At 34.0% G+C, this 22,269-nt stretch overlaps 1 protein-coding gene across 1 annotated transcript in view; it reads right to left on the bottom strand.

The window, feature by feature from the left end:
• Nucleotides 1-22,269, bottom strand: part of ZZZ3 (zinc finger, ZZ-type containing 3) — a 49,862-nt gene that overhangs the window by 21,273 nt on the left and 6,320 nt on the right. Inside the window, exons 2-7 of the mRNA XM_006888595.1 lie at nucleotides 6,526-6,664; nucleotides 4,953-5,100; nucleotides 4,750-4,862; nucleotides 4,158-4,229; nucleotides 2,347-2,448; nucleotides 1,360-1,455 (exon numbers count right to left, since the gene is read on the bottom strand). Of these exons, the coding sequence (XP_006888657.1) occupies nucleotides 1,360-1,455; nucleotides 2,347-2,448; nucleotides 4,158-4,229; nucleotides 4,750-4,862; nucleotides 4,953-5,100; nucleotides 6,526-6,664 (670 nt within the window). The remainder of the gene's footprint in view (nucleotides 1-1,359; nucleotides 1,456-2,346; nucleotides 2,449-4,157; nucleotides 4,230-4,749; nucleotides 4,863-4,952; nucleotides 5,101-6,525; nucleotides 6,665-22,269) is intronic.

Here is a 22,269-nt window from a genome sequence, read left to right as displayed (position 1 = left end):
TCCCTAGTAAACCCCATTCAATACCACAACTGTGAGTCTGAGTCAACAATGAATAAAGGAACACCCTGCTACTATTATGGCTCTAGAGGCACCATGGGACTGGCCTATGGGTTCTTTATCTGCTTTCTGCTCTGGAGTGGAGGGGGGCTGTACTATCCTCACACACTCTGGCCCTTTCAGAGATGCTCATGGCCCTGTGCCCCCATATTCTGTTTTCTACTACACAGGCAGCAGGGAACCTAGGCAAAACTTCCAAAGCTTAGTTTTATTTGGGTTTTTTTTAAGTATAAAGCACTGAAGTTTAATGGTAATCTCTACGATGAACTATATATACACAACTTGATTAAAGTTAAGAACCATGGTAGAAAGATACGCTATCTCTACCTACGTGATTTGTAGATTCTGAAGTATCACTGGGGGTTCAGCTATGAGTAGGTTCTGACTCAACAAGGATTTTTTTCTTTTTAAAAGAAAATATAACAGTATCAAATACATTCTCAGCTTCCTTTTATCTGAAGGGTGGTAGCAGTGATCAGAGGAAATGGAAATACAAGGAAATTAGTATGGCAATGAAAGAGGGCCAGTTGAGTGCTTGTACAGTTTTACAATTATTGCAAAAAAGAATGAGGGAAACAAACTCGAAAGTATCCAAACCATTAGCTACAATATGATTCAATGTTCCCTGTGAAAGAGATACTATATTCTGTAGAAAAGAAGTACTACAGAAAAGTGAGGATCAGAATGAAAGGTTCTATAATTTATCATCAATTTACTCAACATACCTTAAGGTTCCCCAGTTTTCTTACTATAAAAAAGATTATAGAATAGTACTGCCACAGGGCATTCAATAATGCAAATGCCAGCTATTAAAATTATTAGCAGTAAAGTAATAGTAAAGATGCTATTCACTTAGATACTTTTAACACAGCAATGAAGATTAAATACACTAACATTACTATTTATGTTATTACATACTATATCTGAGAAATAAAAGCTGGTAGTGTTTATTGAAGAGTCAAGTAGTCTAAAAAGTATCATCACAAAAGTACCTTACTGGGATACATTCAAGCTAAAACCTTTCAAATACCCATTCACATAAACTAATCCAAAATTAAATAAATAACTGCTATTAGAGACTATGGAATTGCACTCAGTGTCAATAATGGATGTGTGCCTATTTATAAATTAATAATGAATTCTTATATGCAGTATGTCTATTCTAAAATGACATATTTGGAGAAGATAAAAATTCAAATATAAAACTGAACACTATTCGGACAAAGTGTGCATTTTCATATTGTCATTTGGACCTTGATGAGTTTAAAATCTAAGGTTTACTTTGATCTACTCTCCTTTTACCTTTTTAGAGTACATATATAAATTTGGTGTTCTTCCTGGGACTGGAATGCCGGCTTTTGTTAGCTTTATGAAATACTTCTGCACTCGACTAGCAACCTAGAGAAAGATGATAGGTCTTTTAACATACTGATATGACATACAACAGTTAAATATTTTTAAATATAAATATCCATATATATCTAATAAATGCTAACAACTAAAAATGTTATACATCTAGAAATAATGTAGCTTCCACCAAAGAAGCTTCTATTTTAAAATCTTGACCTAAAAACAAAAGATTTAAAAAAACTTAAATTTGTCTTACTACAAAGTCTGAACTTGTGAACACTTATGCTTATGGCATAAAAATGTATCTTTTAAAGGAAAAGAGTTATTTAAAAGGATTATGTGATTAGGCATTATATGTATGACAACAGCCCAGAATAAGACGTACATTGCAGAGAGGACTGGGGGAAGGTGGGAGAAAAGTAACTCTCTGACGACAAATGAATATTTTAAAAAACGAACTGAGGAAGGGAGAGGCAGGGAGAGAGGGTGAAAATGTGCAGAAATGAAAGAAAGAAAATCTGTCAACTTTTGTTAAAATCATAATTAAAAGAAACAATTTTGTTAAAAATATATCTATTAAAAGAAGACAGAAGAAGAAAAAAACTGTTAAAATATCTTTCAAGACAACCAGGGACTCCAAGGAATACTGATTGCAGTAATGTTACAAATCTACTGGCACTAAATTTAAATGAAACAAAAAGTGCTTAAGCAATGTACTTAATGAAAATTCAAGACAATATCAGACTACTATATTTTTTTCTTTTTCAGTGTTTGATAACAAGTTCTGAAATGAATATAAAAATGTATTATCCTAATATAGAAAAAGTTGTATAATATATACTTGGAAGCTTGAAATAATGTCAACTGCATAACTGTCACTGAAAAAAAAACTCCCACAAAACAAACATCCTAGCAATCTAGAACAATCTGCTCAATTACCTGTTTTGCTGTCCTATTGCCCAGTTCATCTGCAATCTTCTGCCAGCGTCGAGATTCTACTTCTTCAGGAGGGTATTTAAGAAGTAGCTGCTCAAGTTTTTTCTAAGCCAAACCCAAGAACAAATTTAAGAAAATAAGTATTCAATTTCAAATACTGAGTTTCTTAAAAAAAAAAATTGTTTTGCATTTCATTGCAAGATACAACAGCATCCTTCTTTCTCACCCTACAATTTTTAGGATAACATTACAGAAATCCTCGTGAAAAAAGTTCTATAGGGAAAATAAACAAACTGATATTTTACAAATGTTAGTCCTTTCCACTGACCATACTGGTTTGCCAATAGACAAGGTTTAGCTGCTCCCTAATATTTTTGTTGTTTTTATGTATCTTTCAGTAAAAAACTGGCTTAAAGCTAAACTTGCAGGGGGTTTTCACAAGTTATAAAATACAGGAAGCAAGACTATCCATCTTCCTCCTACAGAGCTGCTGGGAGACAGTACAACTCCTTACCACTGGATTATCCAACAGAGTTCCCTTATAGTTTTGACAAAGCAGGTATATAAACTCAATTGCATTCAGACACAGTATTAAAAGAGGTCTTTCCTTCTTTGTACAGTCCTCCATTCATATGTTTGATTTTAATATTCTTACCTAGCTTCCAAAATTTCCCACAGTCCTAAAGATGCCGTAATCTTGATATTTAAAATAAAGGTTTCTTTTGATTTTTTTACAAATTTTTTTATTATTTGTGTGTTTGTGTGTACTGTCAAATCGGATCTAACTGGTACAGGAGAAGATTGCCCCTCCTTCTCCAGCAGAGCATCTGTTGGATTCGAACCACATACCTCTGGGATTGTAGTGCAGCTTCTTGCCACTTAAAATAAAGGTTTCTTAAAGGCTTTTATAAACTACTAAGTTTATGATAAATGTGAGATACCTCAGACAAAACAGAAATGTCTCAAAATTCATTCCAAACAATTCTAGCCATATGCCAGTATGTAGTAGAGCACTCTGACTCAACTCCTAATAGCTCTCCTCCAATTAAAAATAATACATTTTCAGTCTTCGCTTTATTTCGCCTCCTGTTTTTTTCTCTTCCAAAGACACATTACAAAAACATCTATTCTAGTCCATCTAGTTTGCTGTAGTTTCGTCCTACATTCCTAAATCGATGTTCTTTCCATAAAAACTCATTTATTGCTATGCAATTAGAGCCAATTCATAGTTAACCCTCCAGTAGTTTTCAGAGACAGTAAATTACAAAGGAGGAGACTCCCCCTCTTTCTCCCTTGGAGCCATTTTTGGATTTGAACCTCCACAGAGTTATTACTGGGTGAGCAAGCAACTCTCTCAGTAGTAGGAGGAATTAGAGCTCTTATTCCTTTCATAGAAGTTAACCCCAAATTAGAGTTCATATGTTCTAAAAATGTTAAAAATTCTGAGAAACATATAAAAATATGCATGCAATTAAGTCTGGGTATTATAAATTTGTAAAAGGACACTCCATGGTAGTGATGGTCTTAGTGGTGGTGGTTGTTTGTTATCAAGTCGTAACCAATTCATTGCTGACCCTACAGCAAGTTTTCAGAAGCAGTATATCACATAGGAGGAGACTGTTCATCCTTACACAGAACAGCTGATGGATTTCAACTGCCTGTCTTTGGGATTGCAGTGCAGCTTTTTACCACTAAGGCTACCAGAGCTCCTCTAACAGGGATTATATACAATATGTACTTATAATACTAGCTACAATAGTAATAATTTATTTTTTAAAAAAAAACAAACTATACAATTTAAAAATATCTATTACCTGTTCTTCTACAGTCCACAATTGGTTAAATGTTTCAGGTTTAGTATCATCACACAGGCGTCCTCTTATCATCTGTGTACAAAACAACGCTTTGGTCAAAGAGAAAACAACAAAACTAACCTTTGATACAGCCAAAAGCCCTCAATATTCCTGACAATCCTATGATATAGATGCCAGTAACTTCATTTAAGAAGCAGAGAAAAAATGTGAACTCAGAATAAAGTGTATCGACTGAGTTGTTTTAGAGTGGCAAGGCCAAGATTCAACTCGTATTCATATTTATTTATCTATTACACATCTACAAAACTACTATTTTTAAGGGAACAAAACACATTGGGCACAGTACTAGAAAATGCATGTTCTTCCAATTAATCCTCTTAAAACCACACCACTTGGTAACAGTAAATTCATTTTCTGTTAAGACTAATTTGGATACTTAATTTGAATACATAAGAGGTGAAGTTAGATGAAAACTTGGACTTTTCATAATTTCAAAGTTTATGTCTCCACCATCTTCCTTGAAAAAACACTTTAGGAAAGACACCAGCAAAATATGAAAAAAGTTTTGTCCACAAAATGTTATACTACTTACCTGAGGACGACTATTTGAGCCTTCTGGACCATCACTCAAAGGTAACATAGAGTAAGGAAGGGACTCCCCATCCTTCTTAGAATCTAAAGGACTTTTTGGTCTAGCAGGTAAACCTACTGAAAACAAGCCCAGGTACAAATTATTAGAGTAAGACCAATCAAAAACATTTCTCTACTTACAATCCTAATCATATTATTTCTTACCTTTGTCAAACACTAGTTTAACTCTTCTAGTATGTCTTTTACGGTTTTTAAATTCTCTTTCAAAGTTCCCAAGGCTATTGGTATATTGGTCCCATGAAATATCAGGTAACTGAACAACTCTTTGAGGATATGGAAGCCCTATATCAGCCTGGAGAAGAAAAAGGATTTCTTGATTAAATAAAAGAATAACTATAGTAAATTCTTCATTTGACTCTAAATTGAAACAATTAGCTGAGCACTTTTTAAAAATAGTATGACTCCAAATGGTCAGTAAAATTAAAAATACAGCCTAAACATTAAAATTATAAACTACCTAACAAGTAAAATTAATTTTCTAAGATGCAAATACCACTTTCAGAGTTTTAAAGCTGAACAGTGTCTTTAAACATAAATACCAAAGTAAAATAAGAATGGTACATGAAAGATATCTGAATACTAACTGATAAGTTCGGAGACAGAATTCATCTGATATGACTATCCATGCTCATGATTTATCACAAAATTATAGCTACTTCTAGAACGCATATGCTCCTACCACATTTATGAAATATCATTAACATTCTAAGAATCAAATTGTTATCACTTATCTGGAATTCAGTAACTTTATCAATCATCTGTAAGGAAGTTGTTCACTGATATCAAGTAAATCAGACTGCTGAATAACAAATGATTTTGATAGCGATTTGGGTTACTTAAGTACATGTATTTGTCAAAGTTCAATGAATGGTAAAATTAATTTTGTAAATTATGCCATATATAAATTTCAAATTAAAAAAGAAATTAATGACATGAACATTGAAGTGGTTTGTGAGAAATGTACGTAATGTCTGCAAACTGTTATACGAAACAACTTAGTTATGGAAATGTGTGTGCTAACTATTCTAAGTTTAATCATTTTCATGATGAAATTTGGGGAACATTAGATTGTAAATTCTGCAAATGTCAAGCGAAATCTATTCTGTGGCACACAAAATCCATAACCTTTGTCTCCTCAATACAGAATATTACTATTAATATGTATAATTTAAACTACCAAACAGCTCATACCTGATTATTAAATCAAATTCTATAATTTAAAATAGTATTATTGAGTTTTTCGATTTCTATTTAAATCAGACATTACATACAAGTCAACAACTTAAAAATTTTCTACACTTTAAACTCCATAAAAAGAAAATAAATATAAGCCCTTATTAATAAACACAATAATAAAATATACTTTTCAATTAAATCTGGTAGGAAAATCTACTTGCTGGTGCTAAGATATAATATATACCATTTATAATGAATTTAGCTGAAAAGTGTTATTTTAAAAGTAGATAATAAAAGTGTATTTTCATGAACTGTGTTCATTTTCAATACCCAAAATTGATTAAAAAATAATGAAAAAGTCAAAGATATTATTTAAAGATGACAGAAAGAGGACTTTTCACAGGAAAAAAAAAATGAAGGATGGAAAGAAAATTAACGAAAAAAAAAATGGTCTACTCCATCTTCATGTATTTATATCAATAAATCAATTCTCTTATTATCAATTATATTTCAGTAAGTCTTTTAAGTGCTCAACATGTACCTTCTTCTGGAGTTTCTCCACAAATCCAATCGGATTTTTTAATGCTTCCCTCTGGTGTCTGCCTAAGCTTTCAAGGTCTTGAACTGCTTGAGAGCGCTGAGCCTCGAGTACTGCAATTGTCTGTAACAGTCTCTGATAACTACAGAGACAAAGAAAACTATCTCACTAAAATGTTTCAGTAATGACAATAAAAACTGAGTTCAAGTCATTATCTACTATTAAGTCACACAGTCTTTTTAAAGTTACCTGAAAGAGTTAAGTAAAACATATTACTGGAAATAAATGGTCTTCCTGAGTTACGAAGTACCTAGTCAGAAAATATCAGTTAGAGAAAGCAAAGCCTCCTTCTCTGTTTTAAATTTTCTAGTTCTTGAACAAGTAAAAAGACACTTGACTTCACAATAATCATTAAGATACTATTTAAAAAATTAAAAACCACAAAAGACCAAGAGGAATCAAGATGGTCTGGTGGCACAGCTATAAACCAAGAAGTGTGAAGTTCAAATCCACCAGCAGCTGAGTAGAAGACTTGCTGGTAAAGGTTAACAGTCTTAGAAATGTTACAGATAAAACTGTACTCTTCTATACAATTGCTATGAGTCAGAATCAACTTGATGGTACACAACAGTAAGTATTACCAAATTTACCCTCTGTTAGAGTCTGTTGGAGTACATGATCTGAAGCATTTTCTTGTCCAGTCACAAGACATGGTCACATAACTCTGGCACAGTCTTAAGTCTCATGACTTTCATTTGCTCTTTTGACAAAAGGCTTACTTTCCTTCAACAAGTCTGTTTCTTAAAACTAGCACAAAAAAATATAACAATGTTCAATTCTTAATTATTGAGCATCTACGGAAAGAAAAGGTCACAGATATTTTTACTTTTCTACCTGCAAGGGTCAAGTGTGCATACAGTTTTACTTAAAGAAATCTAGTTGTCACCATCCTGAAATCTTATATATTCTAATTCACCTTTCCTGGGGGGCTGAAACTGTCCTGCTTACCTACATCTAATCATTACATATAGAAATACTAACCAAAAAGTTAAATACTTTTCATGTGTCTTGAGATCAATTTGTTTTCCACGAGACTGTATACTCCATAAAGGCAAACACATCTGTTTTGCTCATGGTCTACCAAGTTTGCAGCAGTTCCCAGCATTACAGATGTTCAAAAAATACTTTCGAATGAATTAATAAATAAATAGATGCTCTGTGCAATAATAAGTGACAAACATCCATTTAAATTCAGAATACTTGTGAGATGCCACTGAGTCACTTCAGATTCACAATCCTGCCCTATCCTCCAGATCTCTAATCTGGCTAAGTCCATTGTTAAGGTCACTCTGGTAGGTAATCCATTGTAATGAGGCTCTCTTCCTCTTTTTCTGAGCCTCCAGCTTTCCCAGAACAATGTCTTTTTTACAAAAAGTGGTCCTTTTGACATGCCAAAGTTTGTGAGATGAAATTTCACCAAACTCTGAAGCAATGCAATTTTTAAGTTCATAGTAATAGTTACTGCAACATTAATGGGAAAATTTCTGAAACTACTGCCCAAGCACACATACTACTGTTTTTAAGCCCCATGTAAATTAATCCTGATGAAATATTTCATAATGAAGAGTTAGACTTCTTTCAACCTAGAGATACTTCATTTAAAAGTCAGAACTGTAAATGTGGAGAACTACGATTATAGATAAACTCAATCGAGTATAAGTTATAGATGTCTCAACTTTCATTAAGTCTCCTTTGAGTTTGAGGTGAGAAATGTGTACAAAGCCTGCTTCTACAGGCAATCTCTACTAGGCAGGCTCACAAAAGCTGGACATGGAGGTGGCAATCTTCTCTACAATATTCTTAAATGCTTCCAGCTGAAAGACCAAAGACTTAGGGTATTTCTGTAACATAATTGATCAGTTTTAGCAATGGGTGAAATATTGCCATATAATCACTGTTTTGCTGATTGCTGTCGTGCTCCAACTCTATGAACAAAAGACCTGAAGCCTTTCTAGAACTATTGTCATCTATCAAATTTCATAGTTTCCAGAGGGATGCTGTTCAGAAAGTGAATGCAACTCCTGCTTCCAAAACGGTCTTAAACTGGGAGCTCCACCAAACACTGTCACTCATGGGTAACTGTTATGGCATTTGACACCCCAATGGCACAAGGTTCAGCATCACAGCATCCCCAGTTTACCTCAGTACAACAAATTTAAAGAAGAGTGCTGTACCACTTAGAAGAATGTTCCTCTAAAATAACGTGTTGATATAATAACTAGATACATAAAAAGAATTATTAATCTATTAATTTGTCAGCAAAATGCTGTACAATTAATAACACATAGGTAAAACAAGTTATTAAAAACCATTTTAGCTTGCAAAAAATGCTGTAAGTTACAAAGGTACATGGTTTTTCATGTCTAAAATAGTAGTGAAAAATGGCCTTTACTAAAAGACAGTAAGATCTATGAACCCAAACCATTAAACCTATACTATATATAAACAATATTACTATATTATTACATGATAAATCTGACATTAAAAAGAAATGAAAAAGGAAGATTAACTTTCAACTATCATTGTGCTTCTCTTGCCAAAAATAAAACAATCACCATAGCCCCCCCCAAAAAATTCATAAAGACTTTAAACAAAACTAAGAGGGAAATTGAAAGAATTTGTTCTTGAAAACAATGTAGTAGAATTTTGTAAATATAGTAGAAAATAAAATTTTAAAAAGTTGAAAGACTATAAGAAAATTGTGTTTTTTTTTAAAAATAACACATGCACATATCAAGCTAAAATTTAAGGATTCAGAAAAATATTACAGTTTAAAAGCAGTAAAATACAAATCTACTTTAAATCCCACCTACCCACCTACACCACCCACTTCCAAAAGCAAACCACAGAATCTGATCTAGGTCTCAAACTCAGGCAAGATTATTTTGTTCATTGAGTCAACAATGATCACAGAGTAAGAATCTATTCTGTAGGGTTTTCCCAAGGTAAATCACAAGATTATGTAAAACAGGAAAAGATAAAACTATACCAGAGGAGAAGAAAAGGAATCATATGCGGATGAACACAAAGACTGGTAATGCTGTTGGGACTGAATGATGAAAATAGTTCATTATGCTAGGCTACCTACTTCCTCAATAGAAAATCTCCCAATAAAATAATTTCCACAAGATTCCAACTTTTGTCCAAAATTAATTAAGGGGGGATAAGAGGGAGGGCAGGATGGAAGAAATGGAACAAAGGAAGTGACCCTTTTACTTCTCCTGGGATAGTCACTTCATACCTGTAGCTGCTGCTTTTAGCTCAGCTTAGAGGCAAACGAGTTCATGAATAAACCACAGGGACAAATATGAGTCCCAAGAGCATCTAACATTTCTGTAGTTTAACAGGCATTGTTGTTTTTAAGTGTCTTAATATCATTATCTTAAAGAAACAAAACCATAGATTTAAGTAAAGTCCCAATGTTAAAGCAACTAGTTTGGTAGAGTTGTGATGTAAAAAACAGAGATCTGAAAATACTTAGAAATAAAGCCCCAAATCAAATTCGTATTATGCAGCAGATTCTAACTGACGGTGTCTAGCCTCTGTGTTACTGAGACTGTAAATCTTGATGGAAGAACATTACATCATCATCCTCCTACAGAGAGGCTGATGGCTTTAAACCACCAAACTTTCAGTGGGGAGTCCATGTGTAATATTACACCTCCAGGGTTTCAAGAAAAGAAAGTTCTATATGGATGATTATTTCAACCTCTAAACATGAAAGCAACTTATTTTATGGGATATACTAGAGAGACAGACAACACACTACAAAGTTCAAATTGTGGTAAAGGGACAATAGGAGAAAAATCTCCTGTCAAAATTGATAAGAGAGCTCAGTAGCCATAGTCTATGTGAACTGCAAGGCACCTCATCCCCCAGGGACTCTGAGGAAGAAAAGCAATCTCCTCTTGTGTGGAGTCACAATCCCACAAAAACCCACTGGAAGGTGAACTGAACTGGTTATAATTTGACAAAAGTTATAGTGAGTGAGTCACCCTATCACCACAGATCGTCATACAGACATTGAAAAAGATGTTTCAAGCACTAAAATTTTAAGACTTTATGTTTGTTTCTCTCTGAATTAAGACTTATTCCATATTACAATTCCAGGGATACAAGCATAATGTTTCCCCACACAGCAACTTTGTATCTATAACATTATGTTTTATATTTCTAAAGCTGACTCATACTCCAGGCTAACAGTGAGTTTACCTGTGACAAAGAAGTCTTTATTTTTGTTTGCCATTGCCAGCATTATCTATAATTGTGCACAATAGTTTTTATATTATAGAATTATATTGTGCTAAAGTATATTTCATGTCTACAACTAAGTTATTTTCACTACCCAGTCCTCTCCATAGAAACAAAAATAACTGTAAAGTATACACACGCACAAATTGAAAAAGAAATTTAAACATTTTAAAACATATATATATTTATATATATACACACACACACACACACACAATACTGATATCTGAATGCCAGTTAAGGATTCAGCAATCTAGAAGATAAATTTTATTATCAACTTCTACATACCTTGCTGCAGAGAGAGAATAAAAAAGGATAGTTTCATATTCAAGTGAACCAGCACTTATATAAAGGAACCAGATTTCCATTTCTATTAATGAAAGAATTCTAGAATTAAGATTTGTAATTTTAAAAAAACCAATGAGGAAACATTTTTTTAAACTCTGTACTGGAATACATTCCCTAAGAAAACTGGCCTTCAATCTTCAAATAGTCATTAAAGAGCCATTAGAGGAAAAAAAAGGAGGGGGAGATATTCTAGATCAGGGCTCTGTAACTTACTTAATTCCAGTAACTCTTCATCATTACTATACCAAGACCCTTAGCATATGGCCTTGTGGAAAGTAGCTGTGCTGTTATCCCAAAGGCAGGTGGTTCAAAAACACCACTGCTACAAAGGAGGATGGGTAATAGCTCACATGATTAAATGCCTCTGAATACCTGCTAGACAGTCTGCTATGAGCCAATTCCGATTTGAGGGTACACAACATTTACTATATAGTACTTTAAAAAGTCTGCCAACTCAATTTTTAGTTAAAATGAAATACACATAAAGAACAAATGAGGTATATAATCTTAAGTCCTACAGCTAAAGAACACTTTGGATGACAGAAAGATTCTAAATGTGGGTAACAGAGTAAGTTATTCATTGTATGTGTTAAATTTCTGGAATATCAGAATAGTCATTATGTGCTACTTAAAAATCAACTGCAACTCAATTCCTAACAAACAGCCCAGTAAATAACAGATCTGAAACTGCTATCCTCACCACTGTGGATATGCTCAAGTCCATTGTGTCAATATGAAGAGTAGATGTCATTTTATTGTTTCTTGTTAATGCAGAGAAAAGCAAAAGTAAAACCTTCCTTTTTATTCTGGAATTGACACAATTATCACTGTGTCAATCTATCTTGTTGAGGGTTGTTTCCTCTTTCGCTGACCCTCCACCTTTCCAAGTATGATGTCTTTTTCTAAGGACAGGTCAGTCCTGACAATATGACCAAATAATGTGAGATCAAAGAGCAGTCTGGTTACACCTTCTGCAAGACAGACATACTTCTTTTGGCAATTCATGTGACATCCAAACACTTTTCTTCAACCACACAATTCTAAAGCATCATTTATTCTTTCATCTTTATTTACTGACCAACTTTTAGATGCACAGAAATGAATATACCATGGCTTGGATCAGGCACACTTTGGTCTTTTAAGCTGAAATTCTTGCTCATAAGCATTTGAAAGAGGTGTCTGACAGCAGACTTTCCCAATTCAATCCATTGTTTGATTTCTTGATTGCTAGTACCAGGAGTACTGATTGACCAAGGACCCAAGTAAAATGAACTCTTTTGAGTTTATGGATTTCCTACAGGTCCAGTAATGAAGACTTTTTTGTTGTTGTTGTTTTCTGATGTGGCGATGTAATCCATATTGACTTTTGTAGTGTTTGATTTTCTGCAGCAAGCATTCAAGTCCTCCTTACTTTCACCAAGCAAGGTTATGTAATCTGCATAATACAGGTTTGTTGACATTTCCCTATTCCTGATGCCACGTTCTTCATATATTACAGCTTCTACAGTGATTGTTCAGCATAAAGATGAGGAAAACCACATCCCTCTTGGTTTTAGAGCATGTACTGTTCCCTTGTTCTGACTGGACAACTGCTTCTTGGTCTATGTACAGGTTTTACATCACAATTAAGTACTTATTTTAGAATTTTCATTCTTCTCAATGTTAACCATTTGTTAAGATCCACACAATCAGATGCCCTTCCACAGGCAATATAAGATAAGTAAACATCTTTCCGGTGTTCTCTACATTCAGCCAAGATCCACCTCACATCAGCAATGACGTCCCTCAAACCTGAACGCAGTTGGAATATCTGGCAGTTTCCAGCCGACATATAGTTCAAGTCTTTTTAGAATAATCTTCAGAAATATTTTACTTATATGTGGTATTAATAATGTTGTTTGATAATGGTCCCATTCTGTTGGTTAAGAGAATTTAAGGTTATTACTTAGGAGAATATAATTGTGTAGCACAAAGTGTAACGGTGATGAATTATGATTTCAGCTTATTTTTATATTTTTTCAGCTTATTTTTAAATGGCTAAACAATTATAAAAGTTCCAAACAGAGGAAAGTGGGGAAACAAATATTACAAAATATTAATAATTGATTAGTTTAAGTATATTGATAGGCTCATTAGTTTTTAAATTTTTTAAAAGTTTTATAATTTCTCTAAATACACGAGAAAAGTCTGCCTATCTCCTGTGGAGCACTTGATGGATTAATTGTATTTGTCTTACTGTATTTTAAAAAGAAAAGTAAAACTTTACTACTATAAAACTCAAACTGAGAGGACTTCAACAGTGTATGTGTGCATACATACATATGAGAGAGATAAAGACAGAAAGATAATACTGCATGCTCATGAATGCAAAGAAAGAGGAAAGATCAAGTTATATGTTAGTTATTTTCTTCCCAAGGACAAAAGTATGTAAGGAGATTGATTAAGAGTAACAATCAGAATATTTTAACCAAAACCAAAATTCTACTTAACCTACTAATTCATGAGTTAAAAAAAAATTGAAGGAAAATGTTATCAATTAACTCAATAATTTCAAAATCTATTATTTCCATTTTTCACAAAGGCATGTAGATGCTTTCAGAGAAATAATTTTTATAAGTAAATTTAGCATCATTTAAATTTTTTTAATTTGGTATGATACTTTCACGTTTATGGATAAAGGCCTTTAATTCACAAATTCTCATTCTCTTTTCTGGAAAGTTAAAAATTATATGCATGAAGAGTAAAAAGCCTTTTACGAAAATATATGCTAAGATAGAACCAATGTTTCAGCTTCTGGTGTATTTCTAGTGTCAAGATCAACAACACTTTTGTAATGAAAAACACTAAGAACAGTTAATTAAAAAGAAGCAAACAACAAGGAGATTAAGTGGAAGAAGTCAATCACAAAGGACACATATGGCCCCACTACTATAAAAAGTTAATAAAATACAAACAGTAAACAACAATCTTTGATAGTTACCAGGAAGGAGAGAATGAAGGAAGAGTAATTACTTTCTAGATTGTTGTTGTTGTTGTATGTCTTGGAGTCAACCTATAGCTGACCCTCCAGTATAAATTACAGGCAGGAGACTGCCTATCCTCCCTCTCCTAGACAGTAATATTTCTGGTGATAAGAAAGGCAATACTGAACATGGATTAAAACATTTTGACGAAGATAAAGGAAAACATTATACTTCTTAAAGTATACAAGTAAAAGGGACAATCAAGAGGAATGGTGTAACAGACAATTTTACAATATAGCAAAAGCAAAAGAAACATTTATAAGCTGTTATGTGGTTACATATCTATAGAAAGGAATGTGTAATTGAATTAATCATGTGCATATATAGGTGCATCCATCGGTGGCATAAACACACACACACAGACACACATTTGTATATACAACATACATGGATATGTATCTGTTTAAAGCACTAAAGAGCAAGGATGTCAACTTAAAAGACTAAGGCTTATCCATCTATGCCATAGTTTTTTTGAAACATTTAATATTCCCATAAATGTGGACAAAGAAGTGAAAGAATTTTGAAGAATTTTAGAAATGTGATGCTGGCAAAACTACAGATCGTACTATGAACAGTCAAAAAGAACAAATATGTACTGGAAGAAGTACAGTCAGGATGCTGTCTCACTAACTCTAGGCAAGCAAGCTAAGAGGGGTCAGTATTTGGAAGAGGACTTCATGCTTCAAGAGGTAGGAAGGTGAGTCAGGAAGAGAAAAACTCAACAAGATGGACTGACAAAGTCACAACGATAGGCTGGAATCTAACTTGTGAAAATGGTAAAGGATTGGGCAAGTTTTCAATCTCTTACACAAAGGGTAACTGAGTCAGAAGTCAACATGTAACACATACACACATAATAAAACACACAAGGAACATAATTATGGAGACTTCCAAAACATACCCAGCTACTGATAGGGTTGGCTTAACTGGACTCTCAAAGGCATAATACCACAGTATTGTGAAGCAACACAGGCATATGATTTAACATTTTTCACAGGTCAGCTGAGTTTGGGGTTTTACAAAGTCTGTAAATGGCCATCTAAGAAACAATAATCTGCAGCAAAAGAGAATGAAGGAAATCAAAGATTCAAAGAAAAAACTCATAAGCAGAACTAATGAATGTCTCGTCTAACAGGAAGTGTTCAATCAGGGACACAAGAGACATTCTCCAACAGTATGGGAAGGGAAAAAATATGTAAAGCAAAATTAAATTTCTAAAAGTGGCCAGACCTACTAGATCAATAGAGACTTGAGGAACTCAAGATTATCACCCTAAAATAAGCTTGAAACTTAGAACAGAAGCTGTTTCTTGAGGTATTCTTTTACACACATAATAAATAGGACTCTAACCACCATGAGGAATATGCTCCCTTCAACAACCAAAAATACAAGACAAAAATAGTTAATGGTTATATAAAAGGAAAGATGAGGGGAAAAGAAATTAGGTCAAGGAAAAAATAGCAGAGGCATCCAGAGCCATCCTCTACAAAGCTGCAGCCCCATCTGATCCTTCCTCTCTTTGCTTTCACAATTGATGGCTAGCTAACTAAAGAGTTTTATCCCAATAGAATAAGAAATGGTAACATTATCCTAATAAATGACCTCTGGATAGTCAGAGATCATTCAAAATCCAACAGACACAGAATTACAAAATATAACTGAGAAGGGTAGTCTATGGATAAAATATTATTCCCCACAATATTTTACTATGATGTTTAAAAAACCAAATCCACCACCACAGAAGACGAAAAATCCCATACAGTATTGTGAATGTTTACCAATTATAACAATAATTAAATCATTGGAAAAACTGTGGATATTAAATCATGTGGAAAAACTACATGATATCCAATAAAACTGGTCCATAATTTCAAAGAAATCACAATTAAAAAATTAGTTAAATTAACAGTTACCCCAATATACGTTGAGTTCTGTACGATGGGTATGCAAAATGAAGTGGCTTTAAAATTCCTTAGTGACATTCACATTCAAGATAGTGTAAGGCGAAAGGGTTTAAATATCATTATTTATATATCATTTCACAAATAAAAATGTTATGTGTGTATGAAGAAGGCTATTTATTGTTCCATTACTTACATATCTTTTCATACATATGTATTATGTGTGTATGAAGAAGGTGCTGGAGAAGACTACTGAATATAAACAAACAGGTTCATCCTGGAGAGAGGGAGAACAAGACTGCAACTTGGAAACAAGGATTTTGAAGCTCCGTTTGAGATACTCTGGGCATGTTACAAGGAGGGACCAGTCCTTGGAGAAAAGAGTGCCAGGGTAATGAGGTTGGCTCAAGATAGAGCAGGTTTCAGAGCTGATGTACATAGAGTTGCTAAAAGTTGCAAGCAACTCAAAAGCGCATAACAACAACAACAACGAACCAAACACTGCCCCCACATCTGGCACTGAGTCAATTCTGACTCACATAACTCTCAAGATTTCAAAGGCTTTAAATCTTTTACACGAAGAGACTGCCTCGCTCTTACTCAAGGTACAGCTAGTAAATTCAAACCATGGCCTTTTAACTAAGTTAACATACCTACAAAATCAAAACTTTGTGTATGTGTATATAACTAAAATACCTGGATAAAAATCTTACTAAAAATTACTCTTGAAAAAGAATGGTCACTATTAAATATATTATGCCAACTGTTCCAAATGGTGAGTAAAACAAAACAAAAACAAGCAAACCATTGTAAACAACAATGATATATCCAGCAAAGTGAAGCACTTATTACTACGAGGGAGAACAGAAAAGTGACAGTAGCATTCTACTTATGTTTTATAAAAATAGCTAAGAAATTAATAGTACAAAATAGTCACATAGCAATTAATGCAAACAGTTTGTAATTCTAAAATGGCAAAAATCCTCTAAGTTTTAATTGCATAAAAATAATCATAATATGAAACTTTACCTTTTTCCCCCCCCCCTTTAAAATATTCCTTATAATTTTTGGGTGATTTGAGTCAAAATTTATAGAACAAATTGGTTTTACATTCAATATACTATGTTTTGTAACATTTAAACAGTCCCTTACATTTCAATAGCACTCTTTCAGCTTCCTCCTTGGATTTGTAGGTGTTTGTGTGTGTGTGTGTGTGTGTGTGTGTGTGTGTTTTTAATTTTTTATTTGTGGGGTTTTTTTTTTATTTCAATGAACATCTACAGAGATTTTAGAACTCCATTCATTCATTGTTGCACTTTTCTCCCCGACCCCCCACCCCCCTGCTCAGGAAACTTTACTTTTAAGGTCTATAATAATGAGTTTTGGGGTTATATTTGTTTTCCCTTCTGTTCTTTTTGTCTTATTTAACATTGTATCTCCTTGATTCTCATTAACAAATCAGTGATCCCTGTCTAAACATTTGTCCCTCCAGAAATCATGATTTCTTTCCACAAAATAATTTTTCTTTAAATACTCATACCTAGACATTATCAGTATTACCGACTTTACAACTTTTCAATATAACGAATTCAAATCTCTAATTCCTTAGGTTCTCTGGTATTCACTTAAAAACAAACAATTTTTTTAAAGCTAGCCAAATTATGAGAGATCTCATAACTGATTCAAGTTCTTTTTAAGGCTGTTAAATGAAGGCTGAGTCTTAAAGGTTCTCTAAATGTCCTCTTCTGCCATAATTTCATCCTACCTTGTGTTCTGTACATTTTTAAATATACATTTCAATAGGATTTAGTACGCTCACAGTGTTGTTCAATCACCACCTCAAAAGTAACTGAGCAGTTACTTGCCATTTCCTTTTCTCCCCAGTTTATTTCAAACACTTATCAGCTTTGTCTCTATGGATTTGCCTGTCTGGGAAATTTCAAAGAATGGAATAATACAGTATCTGACTTTTTTAAAGTCTGCTTTCACTTTCAGCATTTTAAAGACTCACTCATTTTGCAACATATGAGCACTGAACTCCTGCAGTGGTTGAGTAATTTTTCTTTGTATGGAAAGACAACAGACTGATTTAACTGAATCAAAGTCATTCAAGTTGATTCCATTTTTTTACTAATGTGAACAGTAATGCTATGGAAATTCATAAGCATGTTCTAATTTTAATATATTTCAATTCTTTAGGTATATAGACAATGTAATTTCTAGGTCATATTGTTTAACTTATTAGGGAAATGCCAAATTGTTTTCCAGTGCAGTTGAAAAATGTATGAACAGTTTAAATCTGTATCAACCAACTTATTTTGTAATTGGTTTAGAATACAGTTTGACTCCACATACCAAAGGATGAATAACAAGCATGTTTTGAAAGCCTACCTGGCAACAATGAACCTAAGCAAAGCAGGGATTGTGAGGGTGGTACAGGATGTGGCAGGGTTTTGTTCTATGGTGCATGTGATTCACAGCTGACAACACAGCACCTAACAAGAAAATTCTAGATCGGAAAAAACTATTAAAGGCCATATAAAATAGGTTATGTCCAACTGATGTATTTTATAATACAATGACTTCCTCTCTTTGCACACTGGTACTATCAATGGAGTTTCCTTTCTTTTTTATAGCCATGGAAACATATTTTCTCACAAAGCAATGTGTCTGGAGGTCCTTGGGTGGTTCAAACAGCTTGTGATCAACTAACTTAAAGGTTGGAAGTTACCAGTTATGACTAGTAAAGAAAATCTTGGCAACTTTTATTAATATTACAAAATGAGTGAGTCTTTAAAATGCTGAAAGTGAAAGCAGACTTAAAAAAAGCCAAAAAAGCCCTATGAAACCGTTCTAGTAATATACGAGGTCATCAGAGTAAGAATTAACTCAATGGTAAAAAATTTTGCTTTCATCTTAATGTGGATGGCTTCAATGCCAACTTTCCAACTCATAGTGACCCATCAGGTTTCTGAGGCTATAATTTGTAATAAAGAGACTGCCCATCTTTCTCCCGCGGAGCAACTGGTGAATTCAAACAACCACAAACATGCAGCACAACGTGCTATTTGGTCTATCCACCAGGGCTCCCCAAAAGAAGGATAGAGAAAGAGAACTTAAAATTAGGCATATTAAAGAAATACCAGCAACTTTTCTTTTATAGGTGAGGAAATGTAAAGCCCAGGATCATACATACTGTTAGTGAAAACTATTAACAGATCTTGCTTTTATAAATAATTTTAAAAACTCAAGATTATACATTTAAATGACAGTATTTTAAAAAGAAAGATACTCTTACGGTTGGCACAGAAAACACATTTAGAACATGAAATATTAATCACGTTTCATTTAACGTGGTTTTTCATAGAGTATGTGTGTTCTGAAATGTATTTTAAGAAATTAGGTTTTGCTTGTAATCTTTTCAATCTTACAATCTTACAACGACTGCCAATACACAAAAAATAACTCCAAAAAGCTGCAGAGAGCTTCCCTACTCAGGCTTTGGCTGAATCCTAAACAGCATGTGCTTAACAAAAACTATAGAATTAAGCAAATTATCAATGTACCATACACAGAACAATTTACCAGTGTTTCTACACTAGGAGACTCTAGTACTAGCTGAGTCTTTTACACTCACTCAGCTTTCAACTTGCCAGAGAGACATCTTTGAACACCCAGGGCTAAAGGTAATCCCAAATTTGATATAAAGTACAAGCTTCAGACTTCTCATAACAATACTAAAAGCACAAACCAAATGAGTATCAACTCAATTAAAAAGACTGTCAGAAAAATGTTACTTTGAGAGGCACGGGAAAAGTACTGATAAAAATTTACAGTCATCAATTTTATCTGTCCATCGTCCAATAAAATTACTTGAAAAGTACAAATTAAATCACAGACCACCACAGAAAAGCCAGTTAACTGAGGTTTTGAACAAATTTCTAAATCCCTCTGGTCATAAATAAATTCAAATCATTTTATTTCTGTTAAAATCAGAGATCAAGTGACATTCCCAGTGACATGCCATGATCATAAAATCAAAGATCAAGGGAACAGAAGCAGCTTTCAATATGCACAAGAAATACAAGTAAGCAGACCATACAGAGTGGGGGAGAAGACACACTAGTCTCCTGAAAGTGGTTCCCTATATATTACCAGAAAGTACAGTATCTGGTTATATGATTCATCACCACAGTTGTCACTGTTAAATGTCATCAAGTCTAATATGACTCAAAGTGACCCTATGAGCAACAGATTTGAACCCTGTCCTATCCAGTACCACCAAGATAAAAATAATATATATATATATATATATACTAACAGCATCTGTTTGTTGAAATATGCTGTTAGCATCAAGAAAACAAAGACTCTCAAATCTAGGCAGCCTCATGACAGATGGTGAAGAGATTGCGACTATTAACAGCTTCAGGTTGCTTGGCTCCACAATCAACACTCTTAGTACCAGGAGCTAGGAAATCAAAAGACAAATTACCCTGGGGAAATCTGCTGTCAGGGACCTCTCCAGAGTGCTTAAGAGCAATGAGCCTGATCCTGGCCATGGTCTTAATACTTGCTGGCATCAGAGAACTGGACATAAGTTTGAGAGATGATGGAGATGATGATGCCTTTGAGTTGTGGTGCTGGAGTACTGAATATACCATAGACTGCTAAAGAACAAACAGATCCACCCTGCAGATAATGAAACCACACTGCTCCTTGGAGGGAAGAATTCTGATGCTCCGTCTGACACAATTTGAGCATGTTGCAAGGAGGGACCAGTCCTTCAAGAAGGACATCATGCTTGGAAGGGTGGATGGACAGCGCAAGAGAGGAAGACCCTTGATAAGATGGATTGACTAAGTGACTGGGGTACCGGGGGAATAGGTGTGCCGAATTCAGTGAAATTGGCTCAGGATAGAGCAGGGTAGAGCTGTTGAACACAGGGCTTCTATGAGTTGGAGTTGACTCAACAGCACTTAACAACAACAATAACACACATGCAACACATGTATTTTATGAGTCACTTTAGAGTTCTGATTTACAGAAACAGTTACTGTAAATAAAGAGTAAGCTTCCATTAATGTATAAATATTAGATAAATGACAACTGTTTTGATAAAGTTTGTTGCTAATGGGTATTATAACAATTTAATTATTTAATTTAATAAATAACGACCCATAATTTAGAACTTATGTGAAACACAATGCAAAAGAGAAAACAAGTAAGAAAGCACAAGAAACATCCATGTACTAATATATTCATGCCTCAGTGCAGCAATCAATCCACATTAAGACAAAAATATGACAAGTTTGGTTACTCTAACTTCTAAACTAGACCAAATAAAAGCAATGAAAAATAAAGTCACTGTTAAGAAGAAAATACTAATACAAGTGATTAATGGCAGTCAGCAAAAATGGGAAATATAAAAAATTTAAAACCAGTTATCTAAGGGGGGGAAAATGGCAAATATGCCAAAGAAGAAACTTCCCTACTGAATTAATGTTGGTTTTGTCATTATGTGCTCTGGAGTCAGAAATGATTCACAGGTGACCCTCCAGAAGGTTTTCAGGGAGACTGTATATTGCATGGGAGGAGACCACTCATTCTTTTCAGGTGGAGAAGCTGGGGGATTTGAACCATCTGTCTTTGGATTTGTAACTCAAAGATATCCTCAACCCATCAGACCACTAGAAATCATGACTTCACATAACCCGAGTCCTGAAGAGCTAAATGGTGCCTGTTCACCACATAGACCATTCCGCTCAAGGCCACAAGGGATTGAATAGTTTGTGTTGGTCAGGGTTGGGGGAAACTAAATACTAAATTCATTATAATAAAATGATGTGAATCCTAATGAAATAATGGGAATGTTCACACATTGTAAAAATGTAAGCAATATATATATTATTAAAAAGAAAGATATTTTGCTGTGTAAATTTTCACAATACTGATATAAAAAAAAAAACAAACCAAAACCAAAACCCCCAAAAAAAATCTGACAGATTTTTAAAAATTCTCTATCCTAGGGAGCTCTGGTGGACTAGTGGCAAGAAGCTGCACTGCAATCCCAGAGGTACACGGTTCAAATCCACCAGATGCTCTGCTGGAGAAGGAGGGGCAATCTCCTCCTGCACTAGTCAGATCCGATTTGACAGTACACACAC

The sequence above is a fragment of the Elephantulus edwardii genome, unplaced genomic scaffold, assembly GCF_000299155.1.
Source record: "Elephantulus edwardii isolate Elephantulus edwardi_28Jun2011 unplaced genomic scaffold, EleEdw1.0 scaffold00069, whole genome shotgun sequence".
Taxonomy (NCBI): domain Eukaryota; kingdom Metazoa; phylum Chordata; class Mammalia; order Macroscelidea; family Macroscelididae; genus Elephantulus; species Elephantulus edwardii.
This window is presented reverse-complemented; position numbering and strand designations above follow the sequence as displayed.